This window comes from Leptopilina boulardi, unplaced genomic scaffold (assembly GCF_019393585.1).
Source record: "Leptopilina boulardi isolate dan_hultmark-lab unplaced genomic scaffold, ZJU_Lbou_2.1 LbouV2_172, whole genome shotgun sequence".
Classification (NCBI taxonomy): domain Eukaryota; kingdom Metazoa; phylum Arthropoda; class Insecta; order Hymenoptera; family Figitidae; genus Leptopilina; species Leptopilina boulardi.
The window spans coordinates 791,539-810,213 of record NW_026137721.1 but is presented as its reverse complement, the minus strand read 5'-3'; the positions used below and the strand labels follow the sequence as shown (position 1 = coordinate 810,213).

The 18,675-nt window shown below is 27.1% G+C and overlaps 2 protein-coding genes across 3 annotated transcripts in view; one reads left to right on the top strand and one right to left on the bottom strand.

Moving 5' to 3' along the window:
- The window catches only part of LOC127277617 (uncharacterized), a 20,408-nt gene extending 13,323 nt beyond the window's left edge, over window positions 1-7,085 (bottom strand). The window contains exon 1 of one of the 2 annotated variants that reach the window (XM_051298901.1): window positions 7,009-7,085. The gene's annotated coding sequence lies outside the window, so the exon portion shown is untranslated. Of the gene's footprint in view, window positions 1-4,677; window positions 4,884-7,008 lie in introns of those variants that run through there. The other variant, XM_051298900.1, reaches the window with a different exon arrangement.
- LOC127277616 (sialin) overlaps window positions 5,056-18,675 on the top strand; it is a 26,436-nt gene continuing 12,816 nt past the window's right edge. The window contains exons 1-6 of the mRNA XM_051298899.1: window positions 5,056-5,325; window positions 6,209-6,438; window positions 7,046-7,282; window positions 9,479-9,563; window positions 9,880-9,985; window positions 10,352-10,607. Coding sequence (XP_051154856.1) covers window positions 5,316-5,325; window positions 6,209-6,438; window positions 7,046-7,282; window positions 9,479-9,563; window positions 9,880-9,985; window positions 10,352-10,607 — 924 coding nt within the window. The 5' untranslated portion in view covers window positions 5,056-5,315. The remainder of the gene's footprint in view (window positions 5,326-6,208; window positions 6,439-7,045; window positions 7,283-9,478; window positions 9,564-9,879; window positions 9,986-10,351; window positions 10,608-18,675) is intronic.

Below are 18,675 nucleotides of genomic sequence, written 5' to 3'. Positions count from 1 at the left end.
TTCTTACAAAAAAGAAATCAAGAGAAGTCATACGGAAAATAAAAAATAATAATTAATTATTAACAAATAATTATTAATAAATAGTTATCATTATTAATTGTAAAAACTGTATGTATGCAACTTGTACTAATTGAGCTGCCGGATCAAAGAAGGGCACATAACTAATGTATTTTAAATGGGTTATGTGCCCTTCTTTGATCCGGCAGCTCAATTGTAAATTTTTTATAAACCAATTAATAATTAATTTTAATTAATAAGAATTAAATTTTTTGAAACATGAACTTTATAAATGACAAAATTTTTAGTTGATAAAATATTATTCGAGTGATAATCATTATTAAATAGAAATTAATTTAATGATAAATTTTATTCCTAGGAAATTTAATTTATCGGAATTACACAGGTCAACAGTCTTCTAATTAAAAAAATTTGATTCATATATCCAAGTTTGTCAAGAAAATTTCGTTTGACGGAGTTTATGTTTAATTGAATTTCATTTATCCAAATATTAAAAAAATAATTAAAAATATTTTCAAATTAGAAATATGTTGCTTTTAAACTACTATAACTAACGTAAAGTAATGTTAAAATACAGTAGAGCAATTTCTACTATACAATGTACAGCAATAATTTCTATACACTGTATAGTAAATTCTACAATATACGCAGTGTATACCAATCGTCACTATACAGTGTGTAATAAATTCTACTTTACAGTGTATATTAATCGTTACAATACAGTGTATAGTTAATTCTACTATATAGCATATCGCAATCTTTGCTATACGCTGTATAGTATATTTTGCAATACAATGTATAGAAGTCGTTACTATACAGTGTATAGTAAATTATACTATACACTGTACAGGAATGTCTTCTATACTGTTTCCACTATAACTTCATGCTTTATTAATAAAGAAATTTTCTATGAGGAATCTAAGTTTCCGTGAATTTTATTATTATTAATTATTATATTATTATAATTATTGATATCAATAATAATGTCAATAATTAATAATAATTACTTAAGAATTAAGGGACTGTTCAAAAAATAAGTAACGATTCTTTTTGGAAATTTCAACCCCCCCCCCCTGCCACAATGTAACAGTCAGTTACATACATTAGTGCCATTTTTTTGGCTTTCCGTAACAAATAATTAATAATAATAAACGTCACAAGGATTTTCAAATTTAGAAAACAAATAAATTTTTTTTAAATTTAAAATGTATTTTTTAAAAATTGCAGCAAGCTTGCAGCCACCTTTCCAGAAGCTTGTTGAAATACTCCTGCAACCTTACGTAGCAAGATTACAGCAATCTTTCACGGCAAGCTTGCCGCAATCATTCTTAGTATGAATACATATATAGGAATATATCAATCCTCCAAGTCAACAAAATAAAATTAAAATCCTTTTTTAACGTTTCGACGGTACAACCGCCCTCTTCAGAAACTGAAAATTTTATTATAATATTTAAATACAAATCGTTATTTTACATTTTTCTTTTTGTACGGTTAATTAAAATATAAAAGTATAAAAATTATTTACCGTAAAAACGAGTGTCAGAAAGATTTTGTTTACGTGACATTACATCGACGTCAACTGACAAACTAACTGGGAAACAACAGTCTTAGACGAAAAAGAAAAGCAAGTGTACATTTTTAGGTCAATGAACCCATGGTAGGTGTATATAAAGTAATAACATTTTGATACATTTGATAGTGAAGACTAGTTTCTGAAATTTGAATCAATATTACCATTTAAAATTTTGTAAGAGATATAATTAAAAATAAAGAAAATTTTTTAAAATGAATAAATAAAACCCTCTTCACCCTTATCATAACTTTTTTTCAATTTTTATTAGAAAAGAAATTAATATAGTTTTTATTTAAATTTTTAATATCATCTTTTTTGTTTAGTGGTTTCTTTTGTAACCCAATATGTATCATTTCAGAAATTAGCCTTTTTCGCCAAACCGGTTCATTGTCAAGAATCGAGATGTCATTCCAATCAAATTCATGATTACGTTCTTGTCTATGTAGAGCTATGACATTTGTCTTAGATTTTTTATGTTCCTCAATTCTCACTCCAAGCATTCTCTTTGACTCTCCCACATAACTCGCAAGACAATCCTTACATTTTAATTTATATACACAATTTGTTTTTTTAGTTTTTTTGGTTACGTCTTTGCCTTTTTTTACATAACTGTTATTATTGTTTATTTTCGGAATCGTTAAAATATTTAGATCTTGTAATAAATTAGATGTTTTGTAAAAAATATCTTCCGAAAAAGGTAAAACAATTTTTTTAGCACGACGATAGTGTATTTCCATGTTAGGTTTATTTTGGTTTGCATTAATAACATGGAGTCGTTTTTTAATATGTTTCTTAACAAAATTAAGGGGATAGCCATTTTCTAACAATAATCTTTTAACAATCTCAATATTTTTATCATGGAAAATAACATTAGAAAGTTTAATTGCCCTATCAATTAAATTATAAACAATAGCAATTTTTTGTGAAATCGGGTGATGAGATTGGAAATTTAAGAAGCGTCCTGAAAATGTAGGTTTAGTAAACCAGTCAGTAATTAAGATATTATTTTGTAGTACGTCAAGAAAGCTAATAGAATTATTGTTTTCAATCTCATATGTAAACTGTAAACGTTCATTATAGGAATTGAAAATCTCCAGAGTTTCATCAATTCCATCATCCGGGATACAAGTAAAGACATCATCCACGTAACGAAAAAAGAATATTGGTACATAAGATAACCTACTTAGACACATTTCTTCAAGATCACTCATAACAATATCCGCAAATAATCCCGAAATTGATGAGCCCATGGGGGTTCCATAAATTTGTTTATAATATTTGTCATTAAATTGGAAGTATCTTCCATTAAATTGGAAGTATTCTTAGTATGCTTGCAGCAATATTGTAGAAATCTTTCATGGCAAGATTGCACCAACATTTCCTGGAAAGCTTACAGCAAGCTTTCACGGCAAGCTTGCCCTGGGTGGGACATTTAGCTAGCTCAGACAAGCTTGCACAGTGAACTTGCCACAAGCTTGCTGCAAGTTTCCGTGCTATCTGGGATTTATCAAGATTATTCAAAATTCCGAGAAGACCTTCCTCTATTATTTCCAAAAAATTACAACCTAAAATATTCTATCTTTTTCAAATGAGAACAAATCTACAAAACCATTATTTTCTCCCGGATGCCCTTAAACAGGTATAATAAAATTTTTAATATTATAATATTTGTTTAAAAAGACATAAATGAAAAAATTTCAAAATGATTGGCACATTGAACAAAAAGATTGTTGAAATATAATAAAAGCGAAAAGAATTGATAAAAAAAAAGTTTGATGTTTTAAAACATTTTTTATGAGTTCTTTTTTTCATAAAAATAAGGTAAATGAATTTTTCTACAGCATATTCAGAAATTTTTCTACAATTTTTGATAAATAAAACAAGTTGTAAATTCAGATGTTCATTACATGAACATTTTGCTTCCTATTTACGATCAGCAAAAAAATTTACTTCCTCGTAGAAAAAGCAAAATTTTATTGCCAAAATGTGATTTTGATTTTTTAACTTTCATTAACTCTTTAAATTTCCCTCAAATGTATACTTTATACAGGGTGTTCCAAAAGTATGGAAACTTGCAAATATGTCTGAACATGTCTGAACGCAGAATTTTATGAGGATTACGAATTTGATATTCAAAATTAGTGGTCTCATTTAAGAAAACTACTTTTTTCATTGTAGGGCCCAACATTGGGCCCGGGGCCCAATTTTTTGATTTCAACAATGTAGATTCAACAATCGATTCGTCTTGACGTCAGGAATACGATTTTATTATATATAACCTTAAATTTTTCTATTTAAAAATTTTTTTAATTAAAAAAAAATTTTTGGAAAAAAGACGATAAAATTTTTTTGGGTTATTTTTTAAAATCCTTTGGTCAGATTTGAGATATTAATATGATAAATGAGCCTACTAAATTTTATCTAAATCCATTAAAACCTGTTAAAGTTATTTTCTAAACAAAAAAGGGATCCACACACACACACACACATACACATACACATACACACACACATACATACATCCGGACAATTGATCAGGATCTCATATACCATGTTTCTATAAAGAAAAAAATTTGTTTCCGCCACTTTGAAAAGTTTTATAAACGAAAGGACTACGAAGCTTCCTCCACGAGGAAGTAAAAAAGAATAGGAAATATTTTTTCAATAAATAAATTTATAATAAAATATTAATATAATAGAAATTTTCTTTTGACTAAATTATTATGTAAATAAAATTTTAAAAAAATAAATTTAGTTGAACCATTTATTTTCTCTAAATAAATAAATTTAAAAAATCATATTTTATTTATTCAAATTAATTAAAAATACTTTATACTCATCATAAAGTTTATTTTGTAAAATCCAGTGGAAACTAATATGAGCAAATTTAATCAATGCATCATTAAAAGATTTTTTTTCTAAATCATAGGAAAGAAATGTAATTTCAAGAGATAAATCTTTTGAAGTCTATTTTACACTATATCTTTGAAATATGATTGTTGTCAACGACAAATTTCTATTCTCATATTCGTTGACAAATAAAGCTGAAGGTTGAAAAAAGATATTTAATTAGTTATCTCTACCTGAAAACTGGGAATCAACTTCCTCGACATTTTTTTTTTTTATCAGAATTTTTTATTTTCACAAATTATAAGCACAAAATGTTGATGATGATGATGATGCGTCTCATTACGTTTCGGATCGAACCGATCCGAGTGAAGAACAGTCACACAGTGTTCTCTTTATTGCCCTTGCGAATCTACATGTGATTATATAGTGATTTGAACAAAAAAAAAAAAAAAAAAAAAAGAAGGAAATACTTTTAATAAAAAAAATCCACCAGTCATTTTAAAGAAAAAAAAATGTAGGTGAGCGAAATTTAACAAATTCTTTCAATTTCATAGAATTTATTGTGTGAAAAAAAATTATTATTTTTTTTTTGAAAATATAGACAATTTTCTCTCAATTCTAAATAAAAAGAGGAAAAAATTTTATCTAAATTTAAAATTTCATTTTATTCGAAAATATCAAATGAAAGTGGAAATTAGAAAAAAAAAATATCTAATTATTAAATGGATTCGCAAGGGCTCGAGAAATTGGTGCATCAATAATTTTGATATTTTTATTTTCGTAAATTAAGAAAATTTTAGTGATATTTAAAAATAAATAAAGAAAATTAGTAAAATTTAAAAGAAATATTTTTTTTATTACTACTGAAAAAATGACTAAAGGTGAGTGAAATATTTTTATCAATATTGTGTGGTTTTCACTTTTATAAAAAAAAAAAAATTATTTTTTATAATAATTTTACTGATATTAGTGAAAGAAAAATTTCTTATAAAACAAAATAATATAAACCTAGATAGAAATTTGTCATTCGTTTTTGAAATAATTTCGAAAATAATTGGAATAAATAAATATTGTTTCTTATTGTGGAAATTTAATTTTTTTCGAATTATTTAATAGAACCGTTTGACTAAGTTTTGAAATAAAATATTCAATGCAGAGTAATCTAATTGAAGGACACATGAGGTTGATTCACTATCAGAGAAATCAAATAATGTAATCGTAGTTCAAATCATTGTTAAGGCCATTCATCATAAAGAAATTTCTAATATCTATTTTCTCTATTTTTTTTTATCAAAATCCACTATTTAGAACCTACTAAAAAAAAAATAATAATAATAATAATTTAAAATTTTTTCAATTAGTAAACATAGTAAAATATCAAAACGAATTTTCTTTAAAATTTATTATTATAAAAAAGAAAATGTTAAAAGTTACTTTCAAACAGTAACTAAATTAAAAATTTCAAATTCGAATAAAATTTTGATTTCAATAAAAAATTTTCTTTGTAATTTTTTTTTCTTCGAATAAAAAATAGAAACTTGGAAAAATTTCTCTTATTATATGAAAAGGAAATAATGAAAAATAATCATAATCAAACTGTCTGGAAATGTTATAATTTAAAATAAACATTGTCTTTGAATTTCGATAAGATAAAAAGAAAAGTGAATATATATAGTATACATATAATACTTGGAGTTCATTAATCTTTGGAAGTTTAATAAATTGAAAAAAAAAGTTGTTTCAATTTGGTTTTTTTTTTTAAAGAAAAAAAAGAATGTATCTCATGTCAAAGTGTCCTGTGGATTTTGGTGTTTTGTGGTTTTGCAATGAATTATATGTTAAGGATCAATTTGAATCTCGCCATTGTTGCAATGGTTGTACCACATTCACATGCAGCAGCTGCCATCAAATGTGGATTTCCATTAGAGTATAATGAAACTCAAATTTCTCAAACTTTAACAACAATAACAACAACACAATCTTCCGAATATTTGGTAAACATTTTTTCGTACATTAACAGTTAGTTAAGTTATCAAAAATTTAAAAAAAAAATGTATTTTTGACAAATTTAGAAATTTTATTTTTTGAAAAAAATTTTAAAATCCACACGATTAATTGTTCAAAATCATTAAAAAAAAAAAAAGTGTAAAAAAAAATTGTCGATAAAAAATATTAAAAATTGTATAAAAAGTTTAATTTTAAACGAATTACCAGTGAAATTTCAAAATTTACATTGTTGTCAATTTTTTTTCCACCTTTTTTCGAACCTAGAATCATATTCCATTATGGAAAATTGAAAAATTAATTTTACATGCCACTTTTTTTTAGAAATTTTATTTTTTGGAAAAATTAAATTTTTTTTAAAATTTATACGATTGTTCAGAATTGATGAAAAAAGTGTTTAAAAAAAATTGTCGATGAAAAATATTAAAAATTGTGTAAAAAGTTTGAAAAAAATAAAAAACATTTTAATTTGTACTGTAAAATTATTAAAATAACAAAGAAAATTAAAGAAAATAAATAAAAATTATTGAAGAAAAACTAAAAATTGGAAAAAATTTGACCTTTTTGATCCATTTGACAAGAGATTGATTTTCTCAGTTTGAGGACAGGTTCAAATGGAATGAATATGAGCAAAGTTTGGCCCTTGGATCATATTATTGGCTCCATTGGTTGTCACAACTTCCTGGAGGTTTGCTGGCTCGTCGTTATGGTACAAAGATCATTTTTGGCTGGGCCAATTTACTCACAGCATTGATGGGATTAATGATTCCATTTGCAACCAATTATCATCTCTATGCTTTAGTATTTCTCCGAGTCATTCAAGGTTTCGTTGCTGTAAGTTTCACAAATTTTATTATATAATATACGTAATAAAATATATGGTAATAATAATAATAATAACAATAATAATAATAAAATATTATAATTAATTATTAAAAATTTACTATTTCTATTATTTTTTATAAATTATAAAAAGATCTTTTTTTAATAATTTATTTATTAATTAAACGCGCGCAAGCGCGGCAAATTGAGTGTTCAATTGTTTGTTATAAAGAAATTAAAGATTAATATTATCAATAATAATTTAATTTATTAGAATATTATTACATATTAAATGATAATAATGAAAATTATATGTTTACAGGCCTCGGATTATACGACTTTTTTCAAAAATACGACTTTTATCGACTTATTTTAATAAAATGCGAAATTTTTTTTTACATTTGAAAAAAAATGTAAATAAAATACATTCTTTTTAGTATAAAATGTAGATCTTCTTCAGATCTTCTTCAATTCAATTATTTAAAAAATTTTGAACTAAAATGATTCTTCACTAAATTAATTATTTTTAATAATTTTAATGAAATACATCACTAATTTAAATATATCAAAATTATTTTTCAATTAAAATTTTTATGAAATTTAACAATTGTTTATAATTTTAAAAAAAAATATCACAATAAAATTGAATTATTTTTTAAAAATTTCAATTAAAAATAAACTAAAATTCAATTATTACCCGAAATTTTAATTCAAAATCAATTAAAAATCCAATAATTATCTAAAATTTTCAATTTAAAATTTAATTATTTACCAAGTTTTCAATTTAAAATTAAATAAAATTCAATTATTTTCTAAAATTTCTATTCAAAATTAATTATCCAAATTTTCAATAAAAAATGAACTTAAATTAAATTATTATCCAAAATTTCAATTAAAATTCAATTATTTCCCAAAAATTTTCAATTTAAAATCAAATAAAATTTCTTTATTCTCAAAAATTTGAATTCAAAATTAATTGAATTTTCAATAATTTGAATTTAAAAGCATCTAAAATTTAATTATTTCTAAAATTTTCCATCGAAAATTTTTTTTTTTGAAATTTAATAATTTCAATTATAACTCTAAGGAAATTCAATTATTTTTAACTATTTTAATAATATTCTTTAAAAATTCAACTATCTGAAACCATTTTTCAATTAAAAATGATTTTCAAATTATTGTATTTTGTCCGCATTTTCTAATAAATTTTTAGTGAAATCATCTAAAATTTTAATTACAAAACACTTAAAGTTTCAATTAATTTCAAAAATCACAATTTTAAATCTTTGAAAATTCCATTAAATTTAAAAAAAGTTTTCCAAAAATTGTTTGATAAATTATTTTTAGTTCTGTAAAATTTAATAATTGTTTGAAAATTAACAATAACTTTTGAAATTTAATTATTTCTAAAAATTTCAACTTTAACCCTTCGAAAAGGATTATTAGTAAAAAAAATTTTTTTATTTAAAAATCTGTAAAATATTTTTGTTAAAATAAAAAACAAATCCACTTTTTTTTGGAATATAAATTGACTAAAACGACTTGATTCGAGGCCTGTGTTTTTATAATTAATATTTAATAGGTATTCGTTGGCCCCTGGTACCTTAAAAATTAATTGTTAAAAATAAATTTTTTTCAAATTACTATCTTGTACGAAATTTCCTGGCGCATTTTTTTTCTCATCATAAATTTTTTTTTTATTTGTATACAATTTTTGAATCAATATAAAACTTTAAAAAAAATTTCGTTGGTAAACGTTGTGTACTTTAGCTTCGTGAATTGAATTTTCGAATTTGGAATTTTAAAGAAACTTATTCCGAAATTTGGAAACACAATTATACAACTTTGGCAAAAATGAGAAAAAGAATTGTCAAAATTTGACACGTCATAAGATTACTATTCAAAAAAACACGTGAAATCAGAAAAGGCCAACTTCAAGTTAAGACAGAAAGACAGACCAAGCATTTTATTATTGTATAATTTTATAACTTACTTTATTAAATATTAAGAGAAGAAAATAATTTGAAAAATATTTTTTAAAACTATATTGTTAAAAAGGCCAAAATAATTATTATGCGTTAAAAAAAAATATTTTTCCTTTTTTGAACATAAAAGAAAGAAATTTTTATTTCTATTGCGCCCAGAATAATATTAATAATGATTATAGAGTAAATTTGTTTTCTGACAAGACAAAAAATTTATTTTCAGGGTGTAATTTGGCCTGCTATGCACGATATGACTGCCAGATGGATTCCACCTCATGAACGAAGTAAATTTGTCAGCAGTTATTTAGGTATAAGACAATTAAAAATTAAAAACGAATCTTAAGTATGTAACATTTATGATAAACGATTTTTAAAGAAATAATTTTTTAAATTGAAAAATTCTATAATTTTTTGCCGAAAAATATATTTTTTGTAGTTTTCATTAATCAACAAATTGTATAAAAAAAATATGTTTTAGACAAAAAATTATAGAATTTTTTAATTCAAAAAAATTATTTCTTTAAAAATCGTTTATCATAAACATTGCGTACTTGAGCTTTGTAATTAAAAAATATAACAGGCTGATAATAATTATTTATGTAATTAGAAAATTTACGATTTCAGGAAGTTCGGTGGGTGCTGCAATTACTTATCCCTTGTGTGCTTTAGTAATTACTTGGTTTAATTGGCAAGCTGCATTTTATGTAACTTCAATTCTTGGCATAATTTGGTAAATATATTGTATATCATACGTAATTTTTTTCCTATCAATTCGAATAATTTTTTAAAAAAGCAAATTTTTTTAAAATTAAAACCAGATTTTCAACATTAAAGATAAAATATTCATCTACTTAAAAAAATTGAATTTTAATAAAAAAAATAGCTTAAAAAAATAAAAAATACTGAAACAAATCAATTTTTTTAAATTCACGAAGTAAACTATATAAGGTATTAAATTAATTAATAATAATACTCCACAATTTACTGTTATCGTGGTCAAATACATTGAAATCAATTTTTTTCTTAAACCTTTTGAAAATTTACAACAATAAAAAAACAAAAGTAGAAATTAATATATTAAAAAAATGTTACGAAGGTTTGTCTTTTGGCATTTTTTGGTGTTTGATTCACCGTCTCAACATCCACGAATTTCGTCAAGGGAAAAATGTGACATTATCGAGAGTCTTCCTATATCGAATCGAGATGAAAAAGTTCCATGGAGAAGAATTTTATCTTCAGGACCTCTTTGGATTGCAATTATTGCTCAGTACGGTGGTACCTGGGGCTTTTTGACTTTCATGACACAAGCTCCATCATATTTTAATTACATTCACGGTTGGAACATTAATGCAGTAAATATCGATTTTTATTTATACATAACATATTAAAAAAAGAAAAAATTAGAAAAAATTGAAAAGAAAATAATTTCAACTGATACCTATATGAGGCAAAATTCCTGAAATGTCCGAACAAAAAATTAAAAGTTCTCGAATTTAATCCATACTTTTCTAAAATGTTGTTATTGTTGGTGAAAGTTTAAAAATCAATTATTATTGAATTTAATAAAATAGTTTTTCAATTACAACGTTTTTAATTTTTGACTTTTGAAAAAAAAAATTTTTTCAATGTACAATATTTATAAGTAGAATGCATAAAAGTTAACATATATATAATGATTTTTAAAGCTTTTTTGACGAGCTACACGCTGTTAATAAAATTTTTTTTTTTAAATAACATTTGACCTTGAAATTCAAGGTCAAAATGTTAATTTACCTTTATCTCAAAATCGGATTTTTTAAAATTATTTTTAACTATCTCAATGGAAAGCTTGACTAATTTCCTACAAAACATGTAATTTTCAGAGTGGGATCTTTTAAAGTTTTTGAGATATTAATTAATTAATTAATTAATGTTTATAACAAATGAAATATTTTACAAACGAATAAAGTTACCGTAATTCTGAAGTTAGTAATTGAAAGATAACGTAATTCCGCATCCAACGAGCCCTATATGAAGTATTTTGGATAAGTAGATTGTTAATAAACAATTGCAATCTTAACTAATTGTTTATTAACAATCTATTTATCCAAAATACTTCATATAGGGATCGTTGGATGCGGAATTACGTTAACTTTCAATTACTAACTTCAGAATTACGGTAACTTTATTCGTTTGTAAAATATTTGATTTGTTATAAACAATAATTAATTAATTAATTAATATCTCAAAAACTTTAAAAGATCCCACTCTGAAAATTACATGTTTTGTAGGAAATTAGTCAAGCTTTCCATTGAGATAGTTAAAAATAATTTTAAAAAATCCGATTTTGAGATAAACGTAAATTGACATTTTGACCTTGAATTTCAAGGTCAAATGTTATTTAAAAAAAAAAAAATTTATTAACAGCGTGTAGCCCGTCAAAAAAGCTTTAAATATCATTACATATATGTTAACTTTTATGCATTCTACTTATAAATATTGTACATTGAAAAAATTTTTTTTTCAAAAGTCAAAAATTAAAAACGTTGTAATTGAAAAACTATTTTATTAAATTCAATAATAATTGATTTTTAAACTTTCACCAACAATAACAACATTTTAGAAAAGTATGGATTAAATTCGAGAACTTTTAATTTTTTGTTCGAACATTTCAGGAATTTTGCCTCATATATTAAGCATTTCATATGAGAATACAGGGTCATGTCTCGGATTTTTCTTAAAATTCGGTAAATTGTAGTGATAGTGGTGTTAATAATAAGCATCCAACGAGGCCTATATGAACTATTTTGGATAAACGGGTGTTAAATTAATAATTAATAATAAAAATTATTTAAATAATTAATAATTTTTCAGTCTTCCTCAAAATAACATTTTATAATTAATTTTCGATTCCCAGTAATACTTAATATTCTTCTTTTCACGCAGAATTAGATAATCTTTTAAACAAAAAAAGAATTGACGGTTTATCTTCATTACTTCAAATGTTATTAATTATTTAAATAATTTTTATTAATAATTATTAATTTAACACCCGTTTAATGAATATGAAAACAAAGATGACGGTGCATACACAGACGTTGCTTGAATTGTTTAGTGCTCCAGTAAAAAGCTCCAATTCGAGCAAGTGGCCACTCAATGAACTGCGAATTAAATACACTAATTTACTACTTATTGCTTTATTTCTATTATTTCGGCGATAAGTTATACTAAATGAAAAGAACAGCGAGATTTCTTGTACCAAACAAAATCATTTTTTCAAAATTTTAAACAGAAATCATTTTTTATTTCAGAAAAAGTTTCAAACCACAAAAAAAATCTTTACAATCTTTACAACAAATAATTTTTTAAAAAACTTTTTTTCAATAATTTCCATTCTTTATTTAGGGGATACGACAAAGTATACTTAATTTAAAAAATCTAATATTCCTCCTTTTTTCATATTTGAAACCAAGAATAAAAATCTAAATTGCCGAGCGATTACACAGCCCCACAAAAAAAAAAAGTGTCATGTACTTTTGACCGGAATACCCTAACCCTATGTATTTTGACGCGCTGAACACGAATCCGAAGTCCGTTTTGCTCCATCACGTCAGGATTTTTTCTAACCTCAAAAAACATGTCGGATTTTGAGAAGTAGGCGATTTTTTTAAAAATTGATGTATTAACTTCAAACTTGGTATCTGGGGGTTTTTTGTGTCGCTGATTACGAATCTGAAGTTAGATTTTCAAAATCCAAAGTGGCGGATCCAATATGGCGGACGAATTTTGAAAAAAATTTAGGATTTACTTCAAACTTGGTATCTAGGGGTTTTTTGGGTCGCTGATTACGAATCTGATGTCAGATTTCCGAAATTCGATATGTCTGATTCAATATTAAGGAATTATTTTTAAAAAATTGTCAGATTATTATGAAATTTGGTATCTACAGGTTTTCTAAGTTGCTGACAAGTAACACTAGGGAAGTGCCATACGCCGATTGTTCTGAAACTTGGCAGTTTTGTAGTTTTTTGAAAACAATTTGACACGTATGTTTTGTTTTTCCCCAAAAGCTGTTTTATGGGGAGGAAATACCCCTTGAATTTTTTTTGGTAAGGGGACATTATTTTACGAAATTTTTCAAAAATTAATGTGCAATAGTGTATCTGGGGGTTTTTTGGGTCACTGATTACGAATCTGATGTCAGATTTCAAAAATTCAAAATGGCATATCCAACATGGACTTCTATCGGCCACATTAGATACGCCATTATCAATTTTTGAAAACTGACATCAGATTCGTAATCAGCGACCCAAAAAACCCCTAGATACCAAGTTTGAAGTAAATCTTAAAATTTTTTCAAAATTCCTCCGCCATATTGGATCCGCCATTTTTGAATTTGAAAATCTAACTTCAGATTCGTAATCAGCGACACAAAAAACCCCCAGATACCAAGTTTGAAGTTAATACGTCAATTTTTAAAAAAATCGCCTACTTCTCAAAATCCGACATGTTTTTTGAGGTTAGAAAAAAATCCTGACGTGATGGATCAAAACGGACTTCGGATTCGTGTTCAGCGCGTCAAAATACATAGGGTTAGGGTATTCCGGTCAAAAGTACATGACACTTTTTTTTTTTTGTGGGGCTGTGTTATTTAACAAATTCAAAAAATCCCAAAAATTTATCTTAACCTAACTCAGCATCCGCTGGACCAATCAAGAAGTGCCCCATACATTTTTTGTTCGAGACTTTTTGCTCAATTTTTTGGCATTATTCCCGAGACATTATCTCGCGAATTTAATTTTTCGGAAAATTTTCCAAATTTGTTTACTAGTGTAGCTCAGCATCCGCTAAACCAATCTAAAAGTGCGCCATACATTTTTTGTTCGAAACTTTTTCCCTATTTTATTGGCGGTATTCCGGAACGATTATCTCGCAAATTTAATTTTTCGAAAATTTTTCCAAATTTGTTTTCTAGTGTAGCTCAGCATCCGCTGGACCTATCAAAAAGTGCGCCATACATTTTTTGTTCGCTACTTTTTGCTAAAGACTTTGGCGGTATTCCCGAACAATTATCTAGAAATTTTAATTTTTCGAAATTTTTTCATAAATTTATTTGAGTGTAGTTCAGCATCCACTGGACCAATCTAAAAGTGCACCATACATTTTTTGTTCGAAACTTTTTCCCTATTTTTGTGGTGGTATTCCGGAACGATTGTCTCCCAAATTTAAGTTTTTGAAAATTTTTCCAAATTATTTTTGAGTGTGTCTCAGCATCCGCTGGACCAATCAAAAAGTGCGCCATACATTTTTAGTTCGGAACTTTTTGACTATTTTTTTGTCGGTATTCCCGAACGATTATCTCACAAATTTAATTTTTCGAAAATTTTTCCCACTTTTTTTGAGTGTAGCTCAGCATCCGCTGGACCAATCAAAAAGTGCGCCATACATTTTTTGTTCAGAACTTTCTTCTAATCACTATGGTGGTATTCCCGAAAGATTATCTCGCGAATTTAATTTTTCAAAAATTTTCCCGAATTTGTTTTCTAGTTTAGCTCAGCATCCGCTGGACCAATCAAAAAGTGCGCCATACATTTTTTGTTCCGAACTTTCTTCTAATCACTATGGCGGTATTCCCGAAAGATTATCTAGCGAATTTAATTTTTTGAAAATTTTTCTAAATTATTTTTGAGTGTAGCTCAGCATCCGCTGGACCAATCAAAAAGTTTGCCATACATTTTTTATTCAGAACTTTCTTCTAATCACTATGACGGTATTCCCGAAAGATTATCTCGCGAATTTAATTTTTCAAAAATTTTTCCGAATTTGTTTTCTAGTTTAGCTCAGCATCCGCTGGACCATTCAAAAAGTGCGCCATACATTTTTTGTTCAGAACTTTCTTCTAATCACTATGGCGGTATTCCCGAATAATTATCTCACAAGTTTAATTTTTCGAAAATTTTTCCCACTTTTTTTGAGTGTAGCTCAGCATCCGCTGGACCAATCAAAAAGTGCGCCATACATTTTTTGTTCAGAACTTTCTTCTAATCACTATGGTGGTATTCCCGAAAGATTATCTAGCGAATTTAATTTTTTGAAAATTTTTCTAAATTATTTTTGAGTGTAGCTCAGCATCCGCTGGACCAATCAAAAAGTTTGCCATACATTTTTTATTCAGAACTTTCTTCTAATCACTATGACGGTATTCCCGAAAGATTATCTCGCGAATTTAATTTTTCAAAAATTTTTCCGAATTTGTTTTCTAGTTTAGCTCAGCATCCGCTGGACCATTCAAAAAGTGCGCCATACATTTTTTGTTCAGAACTTTCTTCTAATCACTATGGCGGTATTCCCGAATAATTATCTCACAAGTTTAATTTTTCGAAAATTTTTCCCACTTTTTTTGAGTGTAGCTCAGCATCCGCTGGACCAATCAAAAAGTGCGCCATACATTTTTTGTTCAGAACTTTCTTCTAATCACTATGGCGGTATTCCCGAAAGATTATCTAGCGAATTTAATTTTTTGAAAATTTTTCCAAATTATTTTTGAGTGTAGCTCAGCATCCGCTGGACCAATCAAAAAGTGCGCCATACATTTTTTGTTCAGAACTTTCTTCTAATCACTATGGCGGTATTCCCGAAAGATTATCTCGAAAATTTAATTTTTCAAAAATTTTTCCAAATTTGTTTTCTAGTGTAGCTCATCATCCGCTGGACCAATCAGAAAGTGCGCCATACATTTTTTGTTCGCTATTTTTTGCTAAAGACTTTGGCGGTATTCCCGAACAATTAACTAGAAATTTTAATTTTTCAAAATTTTTTCATAAATTTATTTGACTGTAGCTCAGCATCCACTGGACCAATCTAAAAGTGCACCATACATTTTTTGTTCGAAACTTTTTCCCTATTTTATTGGCGCTATTCCGGAACGATTATCTAGCAAATTTAATTTTTCGAAATTTTTTCCGAACTTAATTTGAGTGTGTCTCAGCATCCGCTGGACCAATCAAAAAGTGCGCCATACATTTTTAGTTCGGAACTTTTTGACTATTTTTTTGTCGGTATTCCCGAATGATTATCTCACAAATTTAATTTTTCGAAAATTTTTCCCACTTTTTTTGAGTGTAGCTCAGCATCCGCTGAACCAATCAAAAAGTGCGCCATACATTTTTTGTTCGAGACTTTTTGCTCAATTTTTTGGCATTATTCCCGAGTCATTATCTGGCAAATTTTTTTTTTCGAAAATTTTTTCCCAGTTTTAGTGAGTATAGCTCAGCATCCGCTGGACCAATCAAAAAGTGCACCATACTTTTTTTGTTCAAGACTTTTTGCTCAATTTTTTGACATTATTCCTGAGTCATTATCAGGCAAATTTTTTTTTTCGAAAATTTTTTCCCAGTTTTAGTGAGTGTAGCTCAGCATCCGCTGGACCAATCTAAAAGTGCGCCATACATTTTTTGTTCGAAACTTTTTCCCTATTTTATTGGCGCTATTCCGGAACGATTATCTAGCAAATTTAATTTTTCGAAATTTTTTCCGAACTTAATTTGAGTGTGTCTTAGCATCCGCTGGACCAATCAAAAAGTCCGCCATACATTTTTTGTTCGGAACTTTTTGACTATTTTATTAGTGGTATTCCGGAGAAGTTATCTTGCAAATTTAATTTTTCGAAATTTTTTCCGAACTTAATTTGAGTGTATCTCAGCATCCGCTGGACCAATCAAAAAGTGCGCCATACATTTTTTGTTCGAGACTTTTTGCTCAATTTTTTGGCATTATTCCCGAGTCATTATCTGGCAAATTTTTTTTTTCGAAAATTTTTTCCCAGTTTTAGTGAGTGTAGCTCAGCATCCGCTGGACCAATCTAAAAGTGCGCCATACATTTTTTGTTCGAAACTTTTTCCCTATTTTATTGGCGCTATTCCGGAACGATTATCTAGCAAATTTAATTTTTCGAAATTTTTTCCGAACTTAATTTGAGTGTGTCTCAGCATCCGCTGGACCAATCAAAAAGTCCGCCATACATTTTTTGTTCGGAACTTTTTGACTATTTTATTAGTGGTATTCCGGAGAAGTTATCTTGCAAATTTGATTTTTCGAAATTTTTTCCGAACTTAATTTGAGTGTATCTCAGCATCCGCTGGACCAATCAAAAAGTGCGCCATACATTTTTTGTTCGAGACTTTTTGCTCAATTTTTTGGCATTATTCCCGAGTCATTATCTGGCAAATTTTTTTTCTCGAAAATTTTTTACCAGTTTTAGTGAGTGTAGCTCAGCATCCGCTGGACCAATCAAGAAGTGCGCCATACATTTTTTGTTCGAGACTTTTTGCTCAATTTTTTGGCATTATTCCCGAATCATTATCTGGCAAATTTTTTTTTTCGAAAATTTTTTCCCAGTTTTAGTGAGTGTAGCTCAGCATCCGCTGGACCAATCTAAAAGTGCGCCATACATTTTTTGTTCGAAACTTTTTCCCTATTTTATTGGCGCTATTCCGGAACGATTATCTAGCAAATTTAATTTTTCGAAATTTTTTCCGAACTTAATTTGAGTGTGTCTCAGCATCCGCTGGACCAATCAAAAAGTGCGCCATACATTTTTTGTTCGAGACTTTTTGCTCAATTTTTTGGCATTATTCCCGAGTCATTATCTGGCAAATTCTTTTTTTCGAAAATTTTTTCCCAGTTTTAGTGAGTATAGCTCAGCATCCGCTGGACCAATCAAAAAGTGCACCATACTTTTTTTGTTAAAGACTTTTTGCTCAATTTTTTGACATTATTCCTGAGTCATTATCAGGCAAATTTTTTTTTTCGAAAATTTTTTCCCAGTTTTAGTGAGTGTAGCTCAGCATCCGCTGGACCAATCAAAAAGTGCGCCATACATTTTTTGTTCGCTACTTTTTGCTAAAGACTTTGGCGGTATTCCCGAACAATTATCTAGAAATTTTAATTTTTCGAAATTTTTTCATAAATTTATTTGACTGTAGCTCAGCATCCACTGGACCAATCTAAAAGTGCACCATACATTTTTTTTTCGAAACTTTTTCCCTATTTTATTGGCGCTATTCCGGAACGATTATCTAGCAAATTTAATTTTTCGAAATTTTTTCCGAACTTAATTTGAGTGTCTCAGCATCCGCTGGACCAATCAAAAAGTCCGCCATACATTTTTTGTTCGGAACTTTTTGACTATTTTATTAGTGGTATTCCGGAACGATTATCTAGCAAATTTAATTTTTCGAAATTTTTTCCGAACTTAATTTGAGTGTATCTCAGCAATTATCTAGAAATTTTAATTTTTCGAAATTTTTTCATAAATTTATTTGACTGTAGCTCAGCATCCACTGGACCAATCTAAAAGTGCACCATACATTTTTTGTTCGAAACTTTTTCCCTATTTTATTGGCGCTATTCCGGAACGATTATCTAGCAAATTTAATTTTT